This window comes from Microcebus murinus, chromosome 19 (genome assembly GCF_040939455.1).
Source record: "Microcebus murinus isolate Inina chromosome 19, M.murinus_Inina_mat1.0, whole genome shotgun sequence".
NCBI lineage: Eukaryota > Metazoa > Chordata > Mammalia > Primates > Cheirogaleidae > Microcebus > Microcebus murinus.
This window is the reverse complement of record NC_134122.1, coordinates 49,429,022-49,450,348: the sequence shown is the minus strand read 5'-3', so window position 1 is coordinate 49,450,348 and position 21,327 is coordinate 49,429,022. Positions and strand designations below refer to the sequence as shown.

Here is a 21,327-nt window from a genome sequence, read left to right as displayed (position 1 = left end):
TTTTCCACAATTTAGGACAGCAAAAGTATATACCCAGTCTCTAAATAAATGTAATTATAGCAATTAGTAATACTTTTATAAAAATTAGACTTTCAGCAACTGTTTAGATAAGTCAAAAAATTGAAAGTAGCAAAACAAAACAAAAACAAAAACCTTGCTCCTACAAGAGTAAAGTGCATGCGCTTTGGGACAGTGAGGAAAATAATGTTCACAAAGCCCATACACTTTTACCCTTTGGGAGAGTTGCAGCTTCTTTTGGCCACAGCTACTGACTTGGTATAGCTAACCTACCCTAAAAAATATTAAAAGAATATCAGCATATTTAGGCATGGTTAATAATAGGCAAAAAGGAAAGTAAGAAACTTAGGAGTTTCCTATTGATCTTTTGTTATGTAAAAACAGAAAATTGTAGCTCTGATCAGTTATCTCACCTTGTGTAACAATGAGAAATGCAGGGAGATATAATAATTTTCCAGAAAAGAAAATGACTAATCCAAAAGAGAAGTTTTAAACTATAAATTATAAGAAAGGTATTTGAAAGGGCCTGACACCACGAAGGACCAAATTTTATATGTTGGAACAAGAATTAAATTCTGTAAAGATGGTATTTTCATTAAAATATTTGATAAACGTGCATCTGATGCGGGTTATTTTTTCTTATTATGCAGGAAATATTGGCGTTTAGTTTTTTCCATCTCTTACAAACTGGATTCCTTTTCAGTAGAGCCCATACAATGATGTAATAGGTTGTTTAATGTTTTTAATGAATTTTATATTTAAACTAGTGGTTTTGTTTGAGTTTTACCTTTTATCTGCTATCCATGATTCCTATTTAACTACCTGAGGCAGGGATTCTATTAATTAAGCACCTGTTTTTGTTTTTTTTTCTTTTCAGATTGCATTTTGAATAGTCAGTAATTTGAAGAAAGATCTTCAGATTTGTGTTGAATCTGATTTTTATAGTATTGATCACTATCACTTTGATAGGAACACTCCCAAACACCCTTATTTTAGTCTTATTCACTCCCTTTGTTTCCCTTTTATTGCCTTTCCAAAACTTCACCCTTTTCTGTGTGTTCTGTCATTCTCTCTTCTGAATCTTCTCACTTTTTTTATGTACCACATTTTTTACAGCCATTTCGTGTTAAATCATAAGAACCAGTTGTTACCTCTAAATTCATTAGGAACAAACCCATCAGCATTAAAACTCAACTTTTTCCCCATACATATATCCTTTGCTCCTCCTACCCCCAAGTCTTTCATTTCTGATAATTATGTTGTTTTGTACCATGTTATTCAGCAGGTTTTCACATTGCAATTTATAGCCCAGGAAATTTAAAAATCAGATTTAGTACAGGAGTTATCGGAATGTACCTGGTTTACTAAATTCATTTATAGCTTCTAAAGAAGCCATCATTTAAGCACTGACTGGTGATTTCATCTAAAATATTCATAGAATAACTCTTGACTTTCCAGTAATTTCATGCTATAATAATGTAATTATCATTTGATTATTTCTTCTAAAGTACTTATTATTTAGGTAATATGAATTTTAATCAGTGAAAAATCAAGTTGTTATAGTTTCATATCTAATCCTTAACAGAACTGTGAAGGGTAACTACTTAGTGGTTTTCACTTGCTCTAATATAGAAAAACCTTTGTTAGGGAGCTGGTTTTTCAAAATTCACATATATTCTAACTCAGTTCTATATGCTTTATGGAGAAGACATCTGGTTATATTTAGCACCATACTATTTGCCCAGTAGGTGCCTGGATTTATGTAGGGATTTCAAAGACTCTTTTCCTTCATAGGTCTCTTAGCATACTTTAACTCTTTGAAGTCACTGGAGTTTAGTGCACAAATGTAATTTCCAAAAATTCTCATAGCTAGAAAGATATTTGGAAAAATTAGTGGTAACTACAAATTTGAATCTTTTTATTAAGAAGCAGCTGTATGCTGAACTTTTGAAAGTATTGAACATCAGTGAAAGTTAAGATTCATCACACTTTTATGGTATTTGTGCTCTCTTTCTCTGTGTAACAGTAAGCATTTTAATGGTGTCACCCTTTTCTTGTCTTCCTCTTTGATGCTAGATTAAAATTTTGATTGTTAAATAAGTTATAAGATTTAAAGGCAGAATTAATGTTTATTGATGTTATGATTATAAACTATCATAGATGATAGAGCATTGCTTATTTGTTAAGGCATTGATGAATCATTATAAAGTTAAAATTTGGAGAAAGAAAGGCAATCTTATTCAGTTGTTTATAAAGGACCTCATTGTTAGTTGATAAAATTTGAATGTAACCATTGCAGTTGAGGGAAGTTTGCAGAGCCTGTTACTGAACAGAACATATGACTTTGGATTGAAAGGGGGAGAGGGGCAAAACAAATAGCACTTTTGTATATGCTTCTAATTTTCTACATGGGATTTTTTTTCTTCTCCATTGTGCGGTTTCTTTTTCATGTCTAGGAAATAAACATGATGATGGTACCCAGAGCGATTCAGAAAATGCTGGGGCTCACAGGCGCTGTAGCAAACGTGCAACTCTTGAGGAACACTTAAGGCGCCACCATTCAGAACAGAAGAAGCTACAGAAGGTCCAGGCTACTGAAAAGCATCAAGACCAAGCTGTTGTAAGTCAAACTGCTTTTATGATTGCATTCTTTGATGAAGACAATCCCAGAAAGAGAAGGTCATATTCTTTTTCTCAAAGTGCGGGAATCTTGTGTCAGGATACTACATATTCAACAACACATACAAAACTTGAGAAAACAAAGTCTCCAACAGCAGATGCCAAAGTGGTTTCTTTGTCTTTACAGACTAGCTCTGCGCATCACAGAGGGGGGCATGGTCTTCCACATGGGAAATTGTTAAAACAGAAATCAGAGGAGCCATCGGTGTCAATACCCTTCCTACAAACTGCATTATTAAGAAGTTCAGGGAGTCTTGGGCACAGACCAAGCCAGGAGATGGATAAAATGTTAAAAAATCAAGCAACTTCTGCTACTTCTGAAAAGGATAATGATGATGACCAAAGTGACAAGGGTACTTATACCATTGAGTTAGAGAATCCCAACAGTGAGGAAGTGGAAGCAAGAAAAATGATTGACAAGGTAAATAATTGACATTTGAGTATGATGTTAGTTCTGTGATATATTTGACTGTTGGAAATTATTAGAGAGTCAACATGAGATGTTCTCATGCAGTCAGTGGTATTGGAACTTTAGGGTCTTGTTAGGGAATTACAAGACTAAAAGTAAAACCAAAATGCTTTCTGATTTCATTTTGCTTATATTCCAAATTTGCCTGCATTTCATATGTAAAGTCCTGTACATTTCAACTGTTTAAACCTTTTAAATTTGTGTGAATTTAAAATAGGTTTTAAAAATAGTATTCTTTGGACATTCTTACCTTGCATTTACTTAAAAACTAAAAAGAAAAAAAAACATTGTTATAACCCTGTTAACATAAATATCAGTGTTAGCCAATAATAGTTAACTATAGGTTTCCTACCTACTGATTTCATGTTGGAAACAGATGAAAATACATATGTTTTAGTTAATTTTGTTCTTTGTCCTCATTTTATTTTCTTAACTTCTATTCATTTCTGTCTTTGCTAATGGAAAAGAGGTGTATGAAACCAAAATCAGTTTTTTCTTATGGTAATATCAGTTTAGGCAAGTATATGCCCAGTTGTAATGATAGTCTACATTTCAAATATGTTCTTTGATGTTATTGATTAGTATGTCTAATGACTGTTGTATGGTTTAAAAGGTAGTCTTTTTCAATTTTGCTCATAGTAATGGAAAGTTGACTTTAGAATTAGCTATTTATTTTACCTCCTGGAAATTAACAGTGTAAGTGTGGCTAACCATTAATCTCTTATTTAAATTCTTGTTACTCAAAGTGGGCTCGATTACTTAGGAGCTTGTTAGAAATAGACTCTCAGGTCCACCCTAAACATACTGAATCAAAATCTGCATTAAAGATCTCCAGAGGCTGGGAAGGGTCATATGTATGGGAGAGGAGATGAAGAGAGGCTAGTTAATGGGTACAAACATATAGCTAGATAGAAAGAATAAGTTCTAATGTTCAGTAGCAGAAGTGGGTGACTATACCTAACAACAATGCATCCTATGTTTCAGAATAGTTAGAAGAGTGGACTTGATGTTCCCAACACATAGAAATAATAAATACTTGAGGTGATGGATACCCTAAATATCCTGACTTGATCATTGCACATTCTATGCATATAACAAAATAACACATGTACCCCATAAATATATGTCAATGAAAATTTTTAAAAAATGAAAAAGCCCCAAGTTCTCCAGGTGACAAGTACACACATTGACGTTAGAGATGGCACCAGTTTAGATGATGAGTTTTCAGAATATTCTCTCAGGGAGTGAGAAAGATAACCCTTTGGGATGTAGGGAAAATACTAAGACTTAAGTTGACTTTCAATTTTGCGTTTTTTATTTTCATTTTAAATATGTTCTATGGTATATGTAATCAATTACTACATTAGTATACATAAGTAATTTCTAAACATACATTTGTTGAGGAGTACATGCTCAAAATTTTTTACTTTTGGGATACATAACTCTAAAATTTAGAGAACCATTAGTCTAGGAAATAGGTATTATGTGAGCAATATTATTATAGTTGTTAATAAGAGAAATACAGGGTTTAAGAAACATTAGAGATTTCAATCATAATGATTGATTTTTTTCTATTAAAAGATTGTTTTACAGCGAGGGATTGTATATATTATAGTACTTAGGAACATGTACACTTGCAGGGTGACAGATCTGGGATTAAGTTTAAACTCTGCATGTACTAATAATATATGCCCTTGGTTAAATTAAACCTCTTCAAGCCTCAGTTTCTTTTATCTCTAAAACGAAGGGAATTTCACCAGAAGTTTTTGAATTCTATGAAAAGAATTCGATTCAATAAAACATATAAAATGCCTGTCTTATTATAAGAGTTTATAAATATTAGGTCTGTTTATTGTTACTGTAATTAGGAGTTTCCACATATGAAACTCTACACAAGTACTGACAAATCCTGGAAAGTTCTTTTGTCACAGAAAGGGTCAAATATATTTGCCAAAGTGGAAGTCACACTGTGAGGGACCTGCCTGGCCTGGGGAACAGAAAGCCAAGAAAGAAGTCATGGTTGCAGATGAGGCTCTTTAGGAAACTGGTGGATGGAGAGGATGATCAAAAAACCTGGTTTATACCTGTTGCCTATAATTATCAAGAGCATCCTTTTTTCATTCTCAAAGAGAGCCTCAGTTTTGATAGCAAATTATATATACTATAGATAGAAACACTATAGATAGAAAACCCCAAGATTTTAGAATAAGGGGGAGTAATGGCAGTATGTGACTGGGTAGATAATTCAGAGTCATTCTTAGAAAATAAAACTGAGACCCTACTGCAGGGAAAAACAAGGGTCACTACATTATCTTGTGACTAAAGAAAAATACCTGCGATTCCATTAGCTGTGGTTAAAGTAGGAAACCATATTCAGGCCGATTAAAGTCAGGCTCTGGGGAAACTAAAGCAGGGAACCAGGAATCGAATGTCTGAAGAAGACGAAGAAACAAAGGCCAAGAATATCCAGAATGAAGGCATCAGAAGCACTTTGGGAGGATAGGAGTAGATACAGGCATCATATCAAATTGCCTGGATGAGCTCTGTCATCTAGTTTCCCCCTTTTGAAGTTTGAGTGTGTGTGATAGAAATTGGGGCCATCAGCTGTTGTCTGTCTAAATTTACATATTCTTTGGTCCTGAAAATTTTCATGTGGCCTCTTTTCTGTTTCACCCCATCATTTGAGAGCTGGTTTATTTCATTGATTCATTCATTTAGCAACTTTTATTTAACACATTGACTGCCATACTAGAAAAAAAAATTTTTTTCCCTTGGGGCCATGGTGTTTTATTTAGAAAATTGAATGAAACTGGTATTAACTGAGCAGTACCTAAGTGGACACATAGGTATTACAGTAATAGGGTATTGGGCAGGTGGGAGGGGCAAGGGGGGCAGGTATATACATACATAATGAGTGAGATGTGCATCATCTGGGGGATGGTCAGGCTGGAAACTCAGACTTGGGGGGAGGGGGGGGAAAGGGCATTTTTGAAACCTTAAAATTTATACCCCCATAATATGCCGAAGAAAAAAAAACTTCAAAAACAAAACTATCCTTTCTAATTTAATGAAAAATTTGTTGCTTTTTATTATTTTCTGTGTGTGAGTTATATGCAACCTGAAAAATAGTTGATGCAGAACCCAAGGTGAAAAGACATGTGAGTTACGTATGCTTTGTCAGGCCCTAGGCTCAAAACTAGCGTGAGTTAAATACAGCTCACATGGCAGTTAATATGTTAACATCAACTCTATGCCAGTTTTCATGTTAAGAGAAGAAAATTCAAATTGAAATGACTGAGTTCTTTCCCTCAAGAAATGAATATGTAGTGGAGTAGATGTACACAGGTGAAAACAAATTAAAAATAGCATGCGAATGCTTTGATAGACGTAGTTTCCAAGAGTAGATCATCAGTCTTCCTCAGAGAACATCCCTTTCTCAGAGAAGTCTTTAGCCATTTGATTAAAGAAACTCCCCTAGTCACTGTCATCAGCTTGTTGCATTTTAATCATAAGCTTTATCACTACTTCACAAGTTCCCTGTTTATTTATTTGCCTTTCCTCTCCCCCTGGAGAGACACACACATAATGTAAACTCCATGACTATAGGAACCTAGAAATATGCTCAATATATATTGAGTTTAATTACCAACTGAGCTAGTTTTGAAACATACGTAATTAATCCCATAGTGGGCATGGTAGGTAGGGTTTTCCAGAAATACAGAACAACCTGTTCAGGCCAGGCACAGTGGCTCATGCCTGTAATCCTAGCACTGTGGGAAGCTGAGGTGGGAGGATCCCTTGAGCTCAGAAGTTCAAGACCAGCCTGAGCAAGAGTGAGACCCTGTCTCTACTAAAAAAATAAAAAGAAATTAGCTAGACAGCTAAAAATATAGAAACAATTAGCCAGGCATGGTGGTACATGCCTGTAGTCCTAGCTCCTCGGGAGGCTGAGGCAGAAGGGTTGCTTGAGCCCAGAAGTTTGAGTTTGCTGTGAGCTAGACTGACACCATGGCACTCACTCTAGCCTGGACAACAAAGCTAGACTCTGTCTCAAAAACAAACAAACAAACAAAAAGAACAACCTGTTCAAAAGCACAGGAGCAAGAAGGACTTGTTTAGAGGACCACAGTGACTTTTAGAGAGATGGGATTGGACTAGATATTGAAGTCCCTTGTGTATCATTCTAAGGACTTTAGATTTTTTAACGCTGAAGGCAGTTGGAAATCATTGAAAATTTGTAAGTAGGGTATTAAGAGGTCAGGGATGAAAATACAAATTTGGGGATTATTTGAGAATAGAGGGTAATTGTCTTAGGCCATTCTGTGTTGCTATACCTGAGACTGGCTTGTTTATAAAAAAAAAAAAAGGTTTATTCAGCACACAGTTCTGCAGACTGGGAAGTTCAAGAAGGTAACTCTGTATCTGGACAGCTTCTGTTGAGGGCCACATGCTGGGTCAAAGTGTAACAGAGGTCATAGGGGAAGTGAACATGTGCAAAAGAGGCAAAACATGAGGCAGCCTTGCCTTGTAACAGCCCACTATTAAGGGAACTAATCCATTTCCGTGAGAACTAGAACTCACTCTTGAGACAGTATTAATCTATTCATGAGGGATCCACCCCTGTGACCCAATCACCTCTCACTAGGCCCTACCTCCCAACACTGCTCACTGGCCATTAAACTTCATTGTGAGTTTTGGCAGGGACATTTCACATCCAAAACATAGCAGTATTTGAATGCAAAATAAGAGATGAGATCAACCAGAGATAATGTATACAGTAAGAGGAGACAGAGTATGAAATTCTTAGCAACACCAGCATTGGTGGACAAAGGAATGCGTGAACAAAGAATACTGAAAATAATCAAACAGAAATAAGAGCAAACAAAGAGAACATAGCATCTTGGAATCAAAAGCAGAGTCAAAAAGAAGTAAGCAACAGTATCACATGATACACTAATGTTAAGTATGGTAAGCACCGAATGTCATTGCAGTTTTTCTCCAAAATACAATGTATTCCTTGGTCTAAGAAAGATAAGCAAAACATGTATTTGCATCTTAACTGGAGAGAAGTTGTATAGGATTAAAATAGGATTTCTTTAACGATATGACCAAACTGAAATATCATATCCTTTTTTTTCTGTGCTGATAGTATTTAAAAGGTACTGAAGATAACCTGTTCCACTACCTCCAAGTTATGGGATTACAGCATTTTGGTTCATAGATTTGTGCCATGTATATCGATAGATAAACGTTATTTTATGCAAGTCCCCAAATTACCTTTTACAATGTTAACATAAATGCCTGATATTTATAAAGCCCTCTTAAATTTTACATCTAAGTTAACATGGAGATGCAGTATAATAAAGTGCTATTTTATATCCTGGATTGAAGGCAGTTATCTCCCATAGTAATAATAATCTCTCTAAGCTGTGTTCCCCTTGACCTCTCTGAAGCAACATTCCCAGGGAACCCATTACAGTACCAGTTTCTTCTTCTCCATCAAAACAAGTGCTACTGAGACAAGAGGAAGATCATGTCAGCGCTATTTCCTAACCTAAGTTAAATGAGTAAAACTTGTGAAAGAAAGCTAAACACTAAATGAACAAGAAAAAAATTGGTGGAGGGCTTCAGGATCTATCTTTTTGAAAGAAAGATTTCTCCTCCTCCTAAATTTCATACCATAGACCAACTCTGCCAAATACATTTCTTGTCCTGAATTTTGATGCCTGTCCATTGTGTCAGCATATCTCCCTCCATATGCCTCTTGTTAGCATGTTTTCTTCCCTCTTAGGGCCAGGTCAGTGCCGATTCTGTAGGCAACAGATGGTAGGGAGGAATCCAGAACCAAAAGAACTATAAAAGACTCGAAAACAGGATGAAGAACAAGTACAGCAGTGAGTAAACAGCCCGAGAAAGTTAGTGTTGAGAATCTGAATCTGGGGTAATATTCCAAACTCTGAAGATCACAGCAAGATTTTAGATTTTAGATCCAAGTTAGAGCCTGGGAAACCATGATAAACCAGAGTTGAAATATATGTAGACAGGGCCAGATATAACACAGAGGAAGGCAGCATGTCCCAAGTCCACTCAAATGTAAAATCAGATATGTGTGGTAGCTAAAGGAGTGAGAGATCAAATAAGAATCTTGAGTAGTAATAAGAGAGGACCTTGATAACAGTCAGCATTTTGATTTTGACTTAACATTTCTTTATTCACTGAGCAATTCAAAAAAAACCATTCTATCAGGAGAATTTATTTTTGGTTTCTCTGATTGATTCTGTTTAACCCAAAGCTTCACAAGGGAACCCTTAGCTTTTTTTCAGTGGGAAGTCTAACGTTTAATAGGTTTGCCCTCATTTTCCTTTTGTTATTATTGTATGAAATCTTATTTATTTTCCTGCCCGAGGGGCTTTCCACTTACTGTGCCTTCAGTCAACTAAGCTCTTTCTTGTGTTTTTGGCATGCCTGGCTCCTCATGATTCACTTTATTCATTCCTTTAATTTTTTATTGTGGTAAAATACACATAACATAAAATCTTCCTAGCCATTTTCAGCTGTACAGTTCAGTGTTATTAAATGCAGAATGTTGTACAACCATCACCACCATGCATCTCCATAACTCTTTGTCTTATAAAATAGAAACTCTGTACTCATCTCATAATTTACTTTGATAAAGCTTTCTCTCACTACCCTATTTAAAGTAACCCCAGTATTCACCTCTTGTATCTTTTTATCAGATTACCATGTTTTACTTTCCTTGTGGAACTCACTTCTATCTGGCTTATTTTCTGTCTGTCCTCTCTAGAAGGATCTTATTTGTCTTGTTCACTTCTATATTCTTTGTGCCTAGAGCAATGCCTGGCATGTAGCAGACATTCAAAAATCTTTTGAATTAATGAATGAGAAATAAAAATTTGTGGCATGCTTTTTTATTTATATTAGTATTTGTATGTGATTATATATTAGCAATTTATTTCAATGAATTTATAGATTAATTAAATCCAACCCGGCTACTATAGAGAAGGTTTTCTGTATTTTTATGTGATGAAACTAGTTTATATCTTGATCCCAAAATAACTTGTTAAAATGTATAGTTTAAAACCTTGTATGTGTTGTAAGTTTAGTTTTATAAGTAGGAAAGCTGCAAAAGACTATATATTATGTCAGAAGTAAGAGAAATGTGTAAGTTTCAGGAAAGTACCTTAATTAGAATAGGGCTACAGCTACCTTTTGAGTTTCTAGCAATAATAGTCAGCTTCCAGCTTAAAAATACGCTTAGTAAGGAAAGAATAAGATAGTCATAGATGAACAGCGAGATTGTAGGGATCAAAGGATAGAATAGATGAACCATTAAGAGGGATGAAATTGGACATTTTAACTACAGAAGCATTAGATGAGATCTAATCGTAATTTGAAGATATGAAAGAAGGAGCTAATAGAGAAAGGTGTGAAAAGTGATGGAAAGGGCAGAGATTATGGATATGAGACTCCTAAGGAATGGGGAAGAATCAAGGACACAAGATAGGTTGAGAGTGTAGACAAAGATTTGAGAGTATATTTTTACCCAGACAGAGGTGCAGAGGAAGAAGATAGGGTCTGATGATGCCTTTAAAAAAATTGAGATAACATTCACATACCATAAAATTAACCATTTTAGACAATTAAATGTACAATTCATTGGCTTTTAGTAAATTCACAGTTTTTACAACCATCAACACTAATTCCAGGACATTTCTACTACTCCAGAAAGAAATCTCATATCCATTAAGTAGCCATTTCCCATTTCTTCCTCCCCTGGCCCCTTGGTAGCCACTAATCTACTTTCTGTCTCTATGGATTTGCTTATTCTGGACATTTTATATAAATGGAATCATACTGTATGTGGCCTTTTGTAACTGGCTTCTTTCATGTAGAATAATGTTTTCAAGATTCATCCATGTTGTAGCATGTATCTGTACCTCATTCCTTTTTATGGCTGAATAATATCTCATTGTGTGGGTAAACGACATTTTCTTTATTCGTTCATCCATCCATTGATGGACATTTGTGTTGTTTCTTCCTCTGGCTATGTAAATAATTCTATTGTGAACATGCATATACATACTTCTGCACCATGATCAATTATAACATGTCTCTCCCAACCCGCTTTCTAAGCTCTTTCTTTCCAACAATTTTGTCTGAATTTTAAATTTAAAAGCTTATTACAAAAAGGTATAAAAAAATCTATGTTAAACATTCAAAATCATTTATCTAATTTAATTTTAAGGGATTTTTTTAACAGTAAAATTAGATTTTCATGGAAAATTACAAATTAAAAAAATAATCCTCCTCTTAAATCATCCTGATTTAGTTCCTTGACACTAGTGGCTAGAATTCTGCATAGTTCTTAAAGTAATTGTGTGTGTCAAATGATTTTCATGGCCATGGAAACTCTTATTGATTTGGCCAGATAAAGACCCTGTTCTCTGTACCCAGAAGGTCCTCACTCATTGAGGAGAGAGATGTTCTAGTTATCTGAGGTGAAACTTGAATATGTTTTTACTGAGATACATTGATATTACATGATTGATATACTAATGCAATACTATTCTTCAGTTGCTATTTTAAAATCTATAGAAGCTTGGTATTTAATCTACCATTATGTTTCTGATTTCTGTGGGAAGATGAATTCTGAATTCCAACTGATTTGGATATTTTTAAAACTAAGGACTGTTGCTGTTGAATTATCATTTTGCTCTACATTTGTATTATATAATACCATATTGATATGCCTAAGTCTTCCCCCACAGCCCTCACCTGTTTGACACCAGTCGCTATCTTTTGTCACAATAAGCAAGCCTCCTGTATCTGATGTTATTAAATGTAATTTTGACCTCTCTGTAAGTACTCAATAAGTGGGATATTTACCCCAATGAAAGTTGACCCTGTATTGTTTGGTTTGATATACCACTATTCTTCCCTGCCCACCATTCCAATTTTAGAATTGGAAACTTTGGACTTTTTCTGTACAGACTGAGGTTTTATATAATAATGACAATAATGATAATGTGCTAGTGAATAAAAGCAATGTCAAGACTTTTCATAGGGTTGGTTTGTATTGGACATACTAATTTGTTATCTGGAGAATGTTTAGTCTCTTTGAATTTAAAACTAAAATCTGAAAATAAGTCAGGTTCTTATGTAAATTTGGTTTTAATTACAGAGTACCCCTGCTTGGCTCTTCCAGGTGACAGTCTCTATTTTGTATAAGTTCTTTTTATTAGACCTAACCTCCTCAAGAGCAAAGACTAAGTCATAGAGATTTTTAAATCTCCTATGGTGGCTAATCCAGTAGCCTATGAATAGTAAATACCATACCTCAGTAACAGGTTGTTAAATTGTTTAGAGTAGCCACCAAGCTACAGATGTGAAATCCCAAAGTGAGATGCCAAATGTCATATGCATAAATTCAAAAATAAAAGATTGAGAATATGTTTCATAATTGTTTCAGTGGGATGGGGAGAGAGGTGCTATCTTCTTAACACATGCCTGGAGACCATGAGGTGTAGGGGTCACGGGTCCCTCTGCAAATAGAGATGCATCAACTTGGATCAAGGAAACTGTAAGAGAGGGCACATGAAAGCTACTCCCCACCCCCAATATAAATAAATTATTTTAAAGCATGTGCTAGGCCTGGAGAGCTCTGATAGTACAAGTTCACAAAGTTTTCTTTTCCTGTACCATTCCTCCTTCCTTTGCTCCTACCCTGGAAGAATTAGGAACTGACTAGCAAACTTGGAATGCAAGGTTCTATTAGATAGGAAGCATAAAAATTAGATAAGTATCTGATTACATCCCCTTCCCCTGTAAAGAAGTACCTTGCTGGATGAGAGACCCAGATTTTGTACTATATCATGTTTGGGCTTTGATTGAGACCAGGTCAGAATGGGAAAGGGAAGAGAATCATGAACTAGGGCTAACATACTGCATGCGAAATACCTTTGAGCCATCCAGGAGGAGGGATGACAGGTAAGCAGCTGTCTACAGTTGGTGATTGAAATGAAGCCTTACATGTGGATGAACAGAATCTGGAATGAAAGATGAGAAAACCTAGCCAACTTGATCTTGGCTTTGAGGAGCTCTCAAGTTCTGTCCAATTATTAGATCTTATATCAGATTGTGTATACTTACTAAATTTGAAAAGTATAATAGCTTTAAAATAAATGTAAACTGTTTAAATTCCCTTTGTTTTCACACACAAGAGGTCACAAGTGGATGTTTTTCTACTTAGACACAGAAATGAATAGATGAGGATTTCAATCTGGACTAGTCATTGTTATTATATCATTAATTTTTCAAAACTCTGTCAAAAATACAGGTGTGAAAATTGAAAGTTTCTTTTCCCATGCAGTAGTACTTTAGTCCCTACCACTTGTGTTTGGAAAAGAAATAATTGTTATTTCTCTAACAATATAGGCATAGCTGTCTCTAATGCTTTAAAAGGAATCTGTCAAAAGTCTTCTGAGCACTTTCTGTCCACCTTTAGCACCCCTTCTTCAAACATTGGTTCTTTGTCTTTTCTTATCATTTCTAGATAGTGTCAGAAGTGATTTGGAGGGGTTTATTGTATTTTACTTGAAACTGCTGGTGCTTAGATGTTTGAGGAAATCATGTTTTTAGTATGGATTAGAATTAAATACCAATAAATCAGAAAATCACATAAGGTAATTCCTAAATTAAAATGCAGAGAGGTGGAAAAATGCAAGTAATTATATGTGGGGTTTTTTTTACTTCCTAATTCCAAATTTGAGTTATGTTTTTTCTAGTAATTATAAAAATAAGGAAGTAAACTTCAGTAAGTTTGGAGTTCAATGACTTGAGTTAGAAATGATTTTTAATTTTTTTAAAGACAGACACAAATAACTTCAATAGCTCTAATTTGCTTTCTTTACAAGTGAGATTAAAGGCAAAGGACACAGGGATACTCAGGTTTTTGTACTGCTGTTATTAAACTGAACTCATTCTAATGTTTAGTAAAATTAAACAGTTTTTGTTTTTTCCTTCTGTACATTGTACTTTCATGTATTACTAAAATTCATATTTGATTTAAAGTTAAAAATATATGATTTGCTTTTAAAGCGAAAGTAATGTGAATATTGAGTTGTTCAACAGAATATTAAATCACAATCTTGAAAACTGTAGTTATATTTGAATGAAATGTTAAATAATAAGGCCATCTAGTGGTAAAATTTTCAAGTTTTAGTGAATTTGAAAATCTGATACCTGTTTCACTAAACATTAACTTCAGAGTTTATCAAATAACTGTACTATTAGAAAATAAATTTAAAAATTTACTTAGAAAATAGTTTAGCCTAAAATATTTTCCCCTTATAGAAATTGAAGGCTTTCTTTGATTATGTTCTAAAGATCCTTTTTTACAAATTGCTCATTTAAATGTATACTATTTTTCTTGATTGTACTAATCAGAGACACAAACAATAGCTATAAAGAATAAGCATTGGGAACAAAGTAGAGACTTAATGATAAAATGGAATATTAAAGTTTATATGGTTAAAACTTTCCCAGTCTCTTCAGCAACATCCAGGGCCAGGAAATGAATAAGACTCAGGTTTTGCTCATAAGAAAAGCACATGATTGTTTCTGTATTTAGAACTTTTCAAACGTGTTGACCGTTGACAACCTGCTTTTTGAAAAAGTTGATCCGTGTGTGTAGGCCCAGGAATCTGTATTTCAAAGGTCTTTAAATGACTGTTAGGCAAATAAAGTTTGAAAATTATGCCAGGTCATACACAATAAAATCTGTTATTTGGCACCATAGAAAAGTATATGTATAAATTTAATCTATGTAAACATTAACATTTATTTGATAGAGAAGGAACAGATAAAATGAGCCATATGTTTATAGTTTTTCAATATGATTCTTGAAAATAACACAGCAAAGAAACAAATTGAAAAAGTACTCTTTTCTAACTCTTTGCATTATTGTAGTCTTTAACAACATTATTAAATCTTTTAACAAATCAAATATATCCTGAACATTGTTATTTTTTATCAAGTAGGACATTTGCTAAACATTAAAAAAGGACAGTTACTTTGTACATAAGCTGTGACTCCCCATTTTACTCTTCCCCATCACTCCAAATGACTGTAACTCTGTCATTAAACAAGTTTTCATCATTTTTGAAATTGCCTATTGAAATTAATTTAGAATATTTTTATAATATTTGCCTCTGAAGTTAATGATAATATTTATACATTAATCTGGTACAAACTTTTGATTTTCCCTTATAAAATAATTTTTTCTTCCTAGGTGTTTGGAGTAGATGACAATCAGGATTATAATAGGCCTATTATCAATGAAAAACATAAAGATCTAATAAAAGATTGGGCTCTTAATTCTGCTGCAGTAGTAATGGAAGAAAGAAAACCACTGACTACACCTGGATTTTACAACTCAGAGGTATACATCTCTTCCATATACTTAACTTTTTACATGCACAGAGTGTACATTTTTATCATTTGTACATTACATTATTTTAAGTAATTGATATTATCTCCTTGTAAAATACTTCTAAAAACTAAAATTTCACAATTTTTTTGTTTCTAATGAAAACCTAATGCAATTTTGCAGTAATTCAGTTTTAGTTTTTGTTAGTTTTTTAAAAGTTAATATTCTTTTGTAAGTGAGGAAAATACTACATTTCAGTAAGCAGTTAATGAGCTATATGCTCTGCTCATGGTTCTGATTGGCATTATGAGATAAAACAAGAAACTTACACCACTTATAATTTATAGGAAGTATTTTTGGAATTGGAAGACATTGATGATATGCCAAGGAACATTATGCAAGGTACTACCTGATAGATACAACTTATATACCTCAATAAGTGCCAGTGCAGTACAGCCCAGAATATAATTAAAAAAATTTTTTTTATTGCAGCATATTATGGGGGTACAAATATTCAGGTTAGATATAATTAGAATAATGGAAAATTAATTAAGGTTAGCTTGGTTAAGATAGATAGGGAATCAATATGGGATAGTAGAGCTAGAAACACCTGAGTACAAACCCCAGAGCTGCCATTTGTAGCTGAGTGCCTTTGAGTCAGTCACTTCTGTCTTATCTTCAGTTTTCTCATCTACACAAATGAAAAATGGTGTTTTTGGTAAAGTCCATTACAGAGAATTCTAATGAAGTCTGTAAAGCACCCAGCATAGTACTTGCCTGATATTTATGCACTTAACAAATGTTTTTTCCCTTATCTGAAATGATATTAGAATTTTCATTGCACATTGATATAATGTAAAAATGTATATAATTCAGAAGTATTAATTATTATTTATTCCAATAATAAGAGATGACATTCAGTGGAAGCTTTCTGTGGGCAATTTTACAAATAAGGAAACTGAAGTACATAGAAATTAACTTGAGCAAGGTCTTACAACTAACAGTTTATGGAGCCAGAATTTGAACGTTTAGCACCCTTGATTTCTTAACTCATTCTTTGACTTACACTATATTACCTCTCAGGAAATTTCTAATATACAAATTATAAATAAGTATAAATAAAAGACAATCTTAAGGTATAAGTAAATGAAAATATAAATACAATGTTGCATTTGTATGAAACAAATATTTTTATACACAGGTAAATAGTTCTGTATGTTTTTTATTAATGTTAAAATTGCCTCTTCGTGGTCTGCTATTTCCTGAGTACTGTCAAAGCAATTACTATATGTTAGTGTTCTTCATTCTCCCTTGATTTGGAAAATTTTTATTCTTGCCTCTGTTTTATGAGATGTTAATTTACTTACTGAAAGCAGGTAAAAGCTATTTGAGGCAATTTTTGATATTCTGATTAATCCAGGAAGGATTATATTGAATGTGAATTTAAATAGATTCTCTCCTCTCTTCTCTATTCCCACAAACCATGCCAGGTAAAATGTATAGAGCCCCAGTATGTCCCTGCCTTTGTAGGACTTACCTGATGGCCATTAGAACATGCTTCACAGAGTGGTTTTACATAAGTGTATGTCAGTGAAACAAACCCATGCTATTGTGGGTATTCTTTGCATGGTCCAAATGGCTCTGGTACCACCTTCAGTACTCAGAAATGTAGGCAGGTACCATAAAACCTTGGAAGGAAATTCTAGGATTTAGTAGGCTTTGGTATGCTTAGGCTTTACTCTATATTTACTGTTTTAACCTGCAGTTTTTGAAATCATAGAGTGTGTAATCTGGGTAAAATGTTTACATTATCAGTATTTTTTATTTTTATTTTTTTTAGGACAGGGTCTTTCTCTGTCACCCAGGGTGGAGTGCAGTGGCATGATCATAGCTCACTGCAACCTCAAACTTCTGGGCTCAAGCAATTCTCCTGTATCAACCTCCCTAGTAGCTAGGACTATAGGCACATGCCACCATGCCCAGCTAATTATTGTATTTTTTGTAGAGATGGATTCTCACTCTGTTGCCCAAGCTGGTCTTTAACTCCTGGGCTCAAGCAGTCCTCTTGCCTTGGCTTTCTGAAGTCCTGGGATTACAGGCACAAGCCACCACGCCTGGCCACTTTGTCAGTATTTATCCTTAATACTGTCATTAATATAGTAAATCTGATACTTTTAATTAAATATTTGTTTTGAGTAGTGCAAATAGCTTTCCATTTCCTAGTTGTTATTACAGTTTCAGAATGAAGCCCTGGCTTGGACTTTTAGTAAGAGGTGTCATTTTTAGTGGCATAACTTTTTTCAGAGTAAATCTTCATTTTCTAGAGAATTTTCATTTTACATATGAGAAGATTTAATAAGTGAAAATCTATCAAGGTGAATTATGCTTTTGTATGAGACAGGTTAATGTGACTAAATGAAATTTTCTTTCATGGAAACCAGATTTGGACAGGCTACATTATTTCATTCTCTTATTTTTCTCCTTTAGGAAGGCACATCTTCATCTGGAAACAAACGTTGGGTTTCACAATGGGCTAGTTTGGCTGCTAATCATACGAGGCATGATCAAGAAGAAAGGATAATGGAATTGTCTGCACCTCTTCCATTAGAAAATGGTATTTTCTTTCTTTCTTCCTCTATCAGTTGCTAAAAACAAGCTAAATCTATATAATGAGACGTAGATTAAACCTAAATAAACATATTCAAATATTCTCATGCTCACACCACATAAGTGATTTTTTTAATAGTTAAAAAGCTGATATTTATTAGACAGTTTATATTTTAAGGGATTTTAAGCAGGGAAAAAATTTCAAGTGATAAAACTTTTTCTTTTTTGATAAATGTGTACTTCATAAGTATACTTCATAAGTTGAAAGTACAGGACAGATGGAGGATTTAGTAGTCGATTCTGAGGCACTTTTCCTTTTAGTTGCAAATTTCTGCTATTCATTTCAAGTCTGGTTTTAAAACCTTATGTTTTTACTTTTAAATGAAAATTCTTCCTACTCTTTTTGATATACTGATATCTTGGGATAAAATTTCATTTTGACTAATAATGCAGATACCATTAAAGTATAATCCTAACTGAAGGAGATAATTTGTAGATGATGCATTTATATGTGTATATGAATTCATATATATTATATAAATGAATGAAAATTTAAAGATAAGACTAAGACAGGTCCATTCATAAATACAACAAATATTTTTTGAGCTACTTTATGCCATACATTCAGTGAAAAAGAAGTTACTTAATGCATCTTACTCATACATCTATGTAGTGTGATATTTATTACCTTTTAATTATATTTCTGTGAGGAGAAATATAAAGTTTCTTTAAAAAATGAAATTGTATGCCTTTAATGATTTTCATTATTAGATTCAGTTAATTACATTCTTAATTAAAAGTAAGATAATCAAGGGTGGGGGATGAGGAGGTGATGGTTAGAAGATACAGAATCTGAGACAAGAGAAATATTGCATATTTTTTTGAGATTTATTGCACAGCATGGTGAATGTAGTGTTAGAGTACTGTACATTTCAAAATTGCTAAGAGAATAAGTTTCAAATGTTCTTATCACAAAAACTGTTAAGTATTTGAGGCTATGGATATGTTAATTAGCTTGATTTAATTATTTCACATTATTTTCATCGATTATAACATTGCTTTGTACCCCATAAATATATGATTATGAATTGCCAGTTTGCAATAAAAATTAAAAACTTATCCAAGATGAAAAATAAAGACTTGTTCACAGTAAAAAAAAAAAAAGACCCACAAGGAGAATCTGTATGTGGTTTTTATCTGTATTCTTAATTTTATTCTTATTGAAAATGGAAAGTTGTTTTGTTTCTGTTTGTGGCACCCCAAAATCTGTCTTAAGAATTTTGTAAAAATTAGCAAATATTTGAGGATGCTGCATAGCAGTATACTAGAAAAGTTATTTATCATAGAAGTAATTACTAGTATTCCCAAAAATCTATGATAAATTATTAATATTAAGTTTTAGTTGTAAAACAATATTCTACCCTTATAAAAAATAATAGACCACTTAGCTTTCATGATCTCATTTCTGTTTCATAATATTCTAAATGAATTTATCTAGTTAAGCTGATAAATCCACTTAAATCCTAAAATGTTCTTGTTAAACATACATTGTTAGGAACAGGAGAGTGTGAGAAAGAACTGGAAAAATACAGAAAAATAAAATAGCCATTTCATTTAAGGTAGTTCAGTTAGCACTAAGGAAATAAGACATATATTCATGCAAGAATAAACAACATAAGTTATAACATGGTTAATTGCTAAATTAAAGTTTCATCAGTCAGTTTGATAAATGTTTCCCTGCATCCATAACCATTGTATTGCTATGGTATTTAAATACTAAACTTTTAGGATTATAAAGGGGAAAAAAAAGACCCACAGAAGCTATATCTAGTGTTTTTTTCTCATTTATTCCTAAAAGGTTATAATACTTTACATGTTAATTTATATTTCCCTAAAAAGATGTTCCCCTTTTCTCAGAAATACATTCCATTTTTAACAGTCAGGAAAATTCTTAAATATTCTCAGATTCTCTCACTTGGAAAAATTAAAGTATATATTTTCTCATTGGCTTCTACTTATTTGAAGAAACAAAAGGGATTGTGTATTTTCATATGTGGCCTTAATATGTACCAGAAGACTATAATTTAAAAATCCTCAGTTCAGGCCGGGCGCTGTGGCTCACGCCTGTAATCCTAGCTCTTGGGAGGCCGAGGCGGACGGATTGCTCAAGGTCAGGAGTTCAAAACCAGCCTGAGCAAGAGCGAGACCCCGTCTCTACTATAAATAGAAAGAAATTAATTGGCCAACTGACACATATATAAAAAATTAGCCGGGCATGGTGGCGCATGCCTGTAGTCCCAGCTACTCGGGAGGCTGAGGCAGAAGGATCACTCAAGCCCAGGAGTTTGAGGTTGCTGTGAGCTAGGCTGACGCCACGGCACTCACTCTAGCCTGGACAACAAAAGTGAGACTCTGTCTCAAAAAAAAAAAAAAAAAAATCCTCAGTTCATTAAATTATGACATGTCCTAAGTATGAAAAGTATGACATTTCATACTTAGGATCTTTTAATCAACTTTGGATTTTTTAAAAAAGTAATTTTTAAAAAAAATTTACTTAGGAAATCTAAAATTATCATTCTTTCAAGTAGGTAATAATGCTTATTAAAAACTAGGTATGTTATTCTTCTCTACTATGTAATTGAAAATATAGCAAATTAATGGTATATATTAGGTATCATCTATACAATCCTGTAATATACTAGTTAGATTCTTTTTTCTTGAGCAGACGTTAAGGATGGAAAGACACAAAAGCAAGAATGAACATAGTGGACTTCCCTGCTATAAAACATATTGAGAGAAAAAGATCAACAGATGTAGGTTTGAGATCAAATGACCCTTGTACACTCTGGTGACTACCGTTAATAACAGTGTGTTACATATTTGAAAATTGCCAAAAGAGAAGATTTTAAACATTTTCACTATAAAAAAAGATGATAAGTATGTGAGATAATGGATATGTGAGCTTCATTTAGCCATTCTATAATGTATGCATATATCAAAACATGCTATATACCATAAATACAATTTTGACAATTAAAAATAAATAGAAAAGAAAAAAATATATGAAAGATCAGATGACTGTAATTTTTTTTATTTCATACAATTT

The 21,327-nt window shown here is 33.4% G+C and overlaps 1 protein-coding gene across 12 annotated transcripts in view; it reads left to right on the top strand.

The window, feature by feature from the left end:
• The window catches only part of CEP170 (centrosomal protein 170), a 117,118-nt gene that overhangs the window by 55,315 nt on the left and 40,476 nt on the right, over positions 1–21,327 (top strand). For 7 of the 12 annotated variants that reach the window (XM_075995520.1, XM_075995519.1, XM_075995518.1 and 4 more), the window contains exons 9-11: positions 2,475–3,118; positions 15,477–15,626; positions 18,102–18,228. In XM_075995520.1, the coding sequence (XP_075851635.1) occupies positions 2,475–3,118; positions 15,477–15,626; positions 18,102–18,228 (921 nt within the window). The remainder of the gene's footprint in view (positions 1–2,474; positions 3,119–15,476; positions 15,627–18,101; positions 18,229–21,327) is intronic. The other 5 variants (XM_075995525.1, XM_075995524.1, XM_075995523.1 and 2 more) reach the window with 2 other exon arrangements.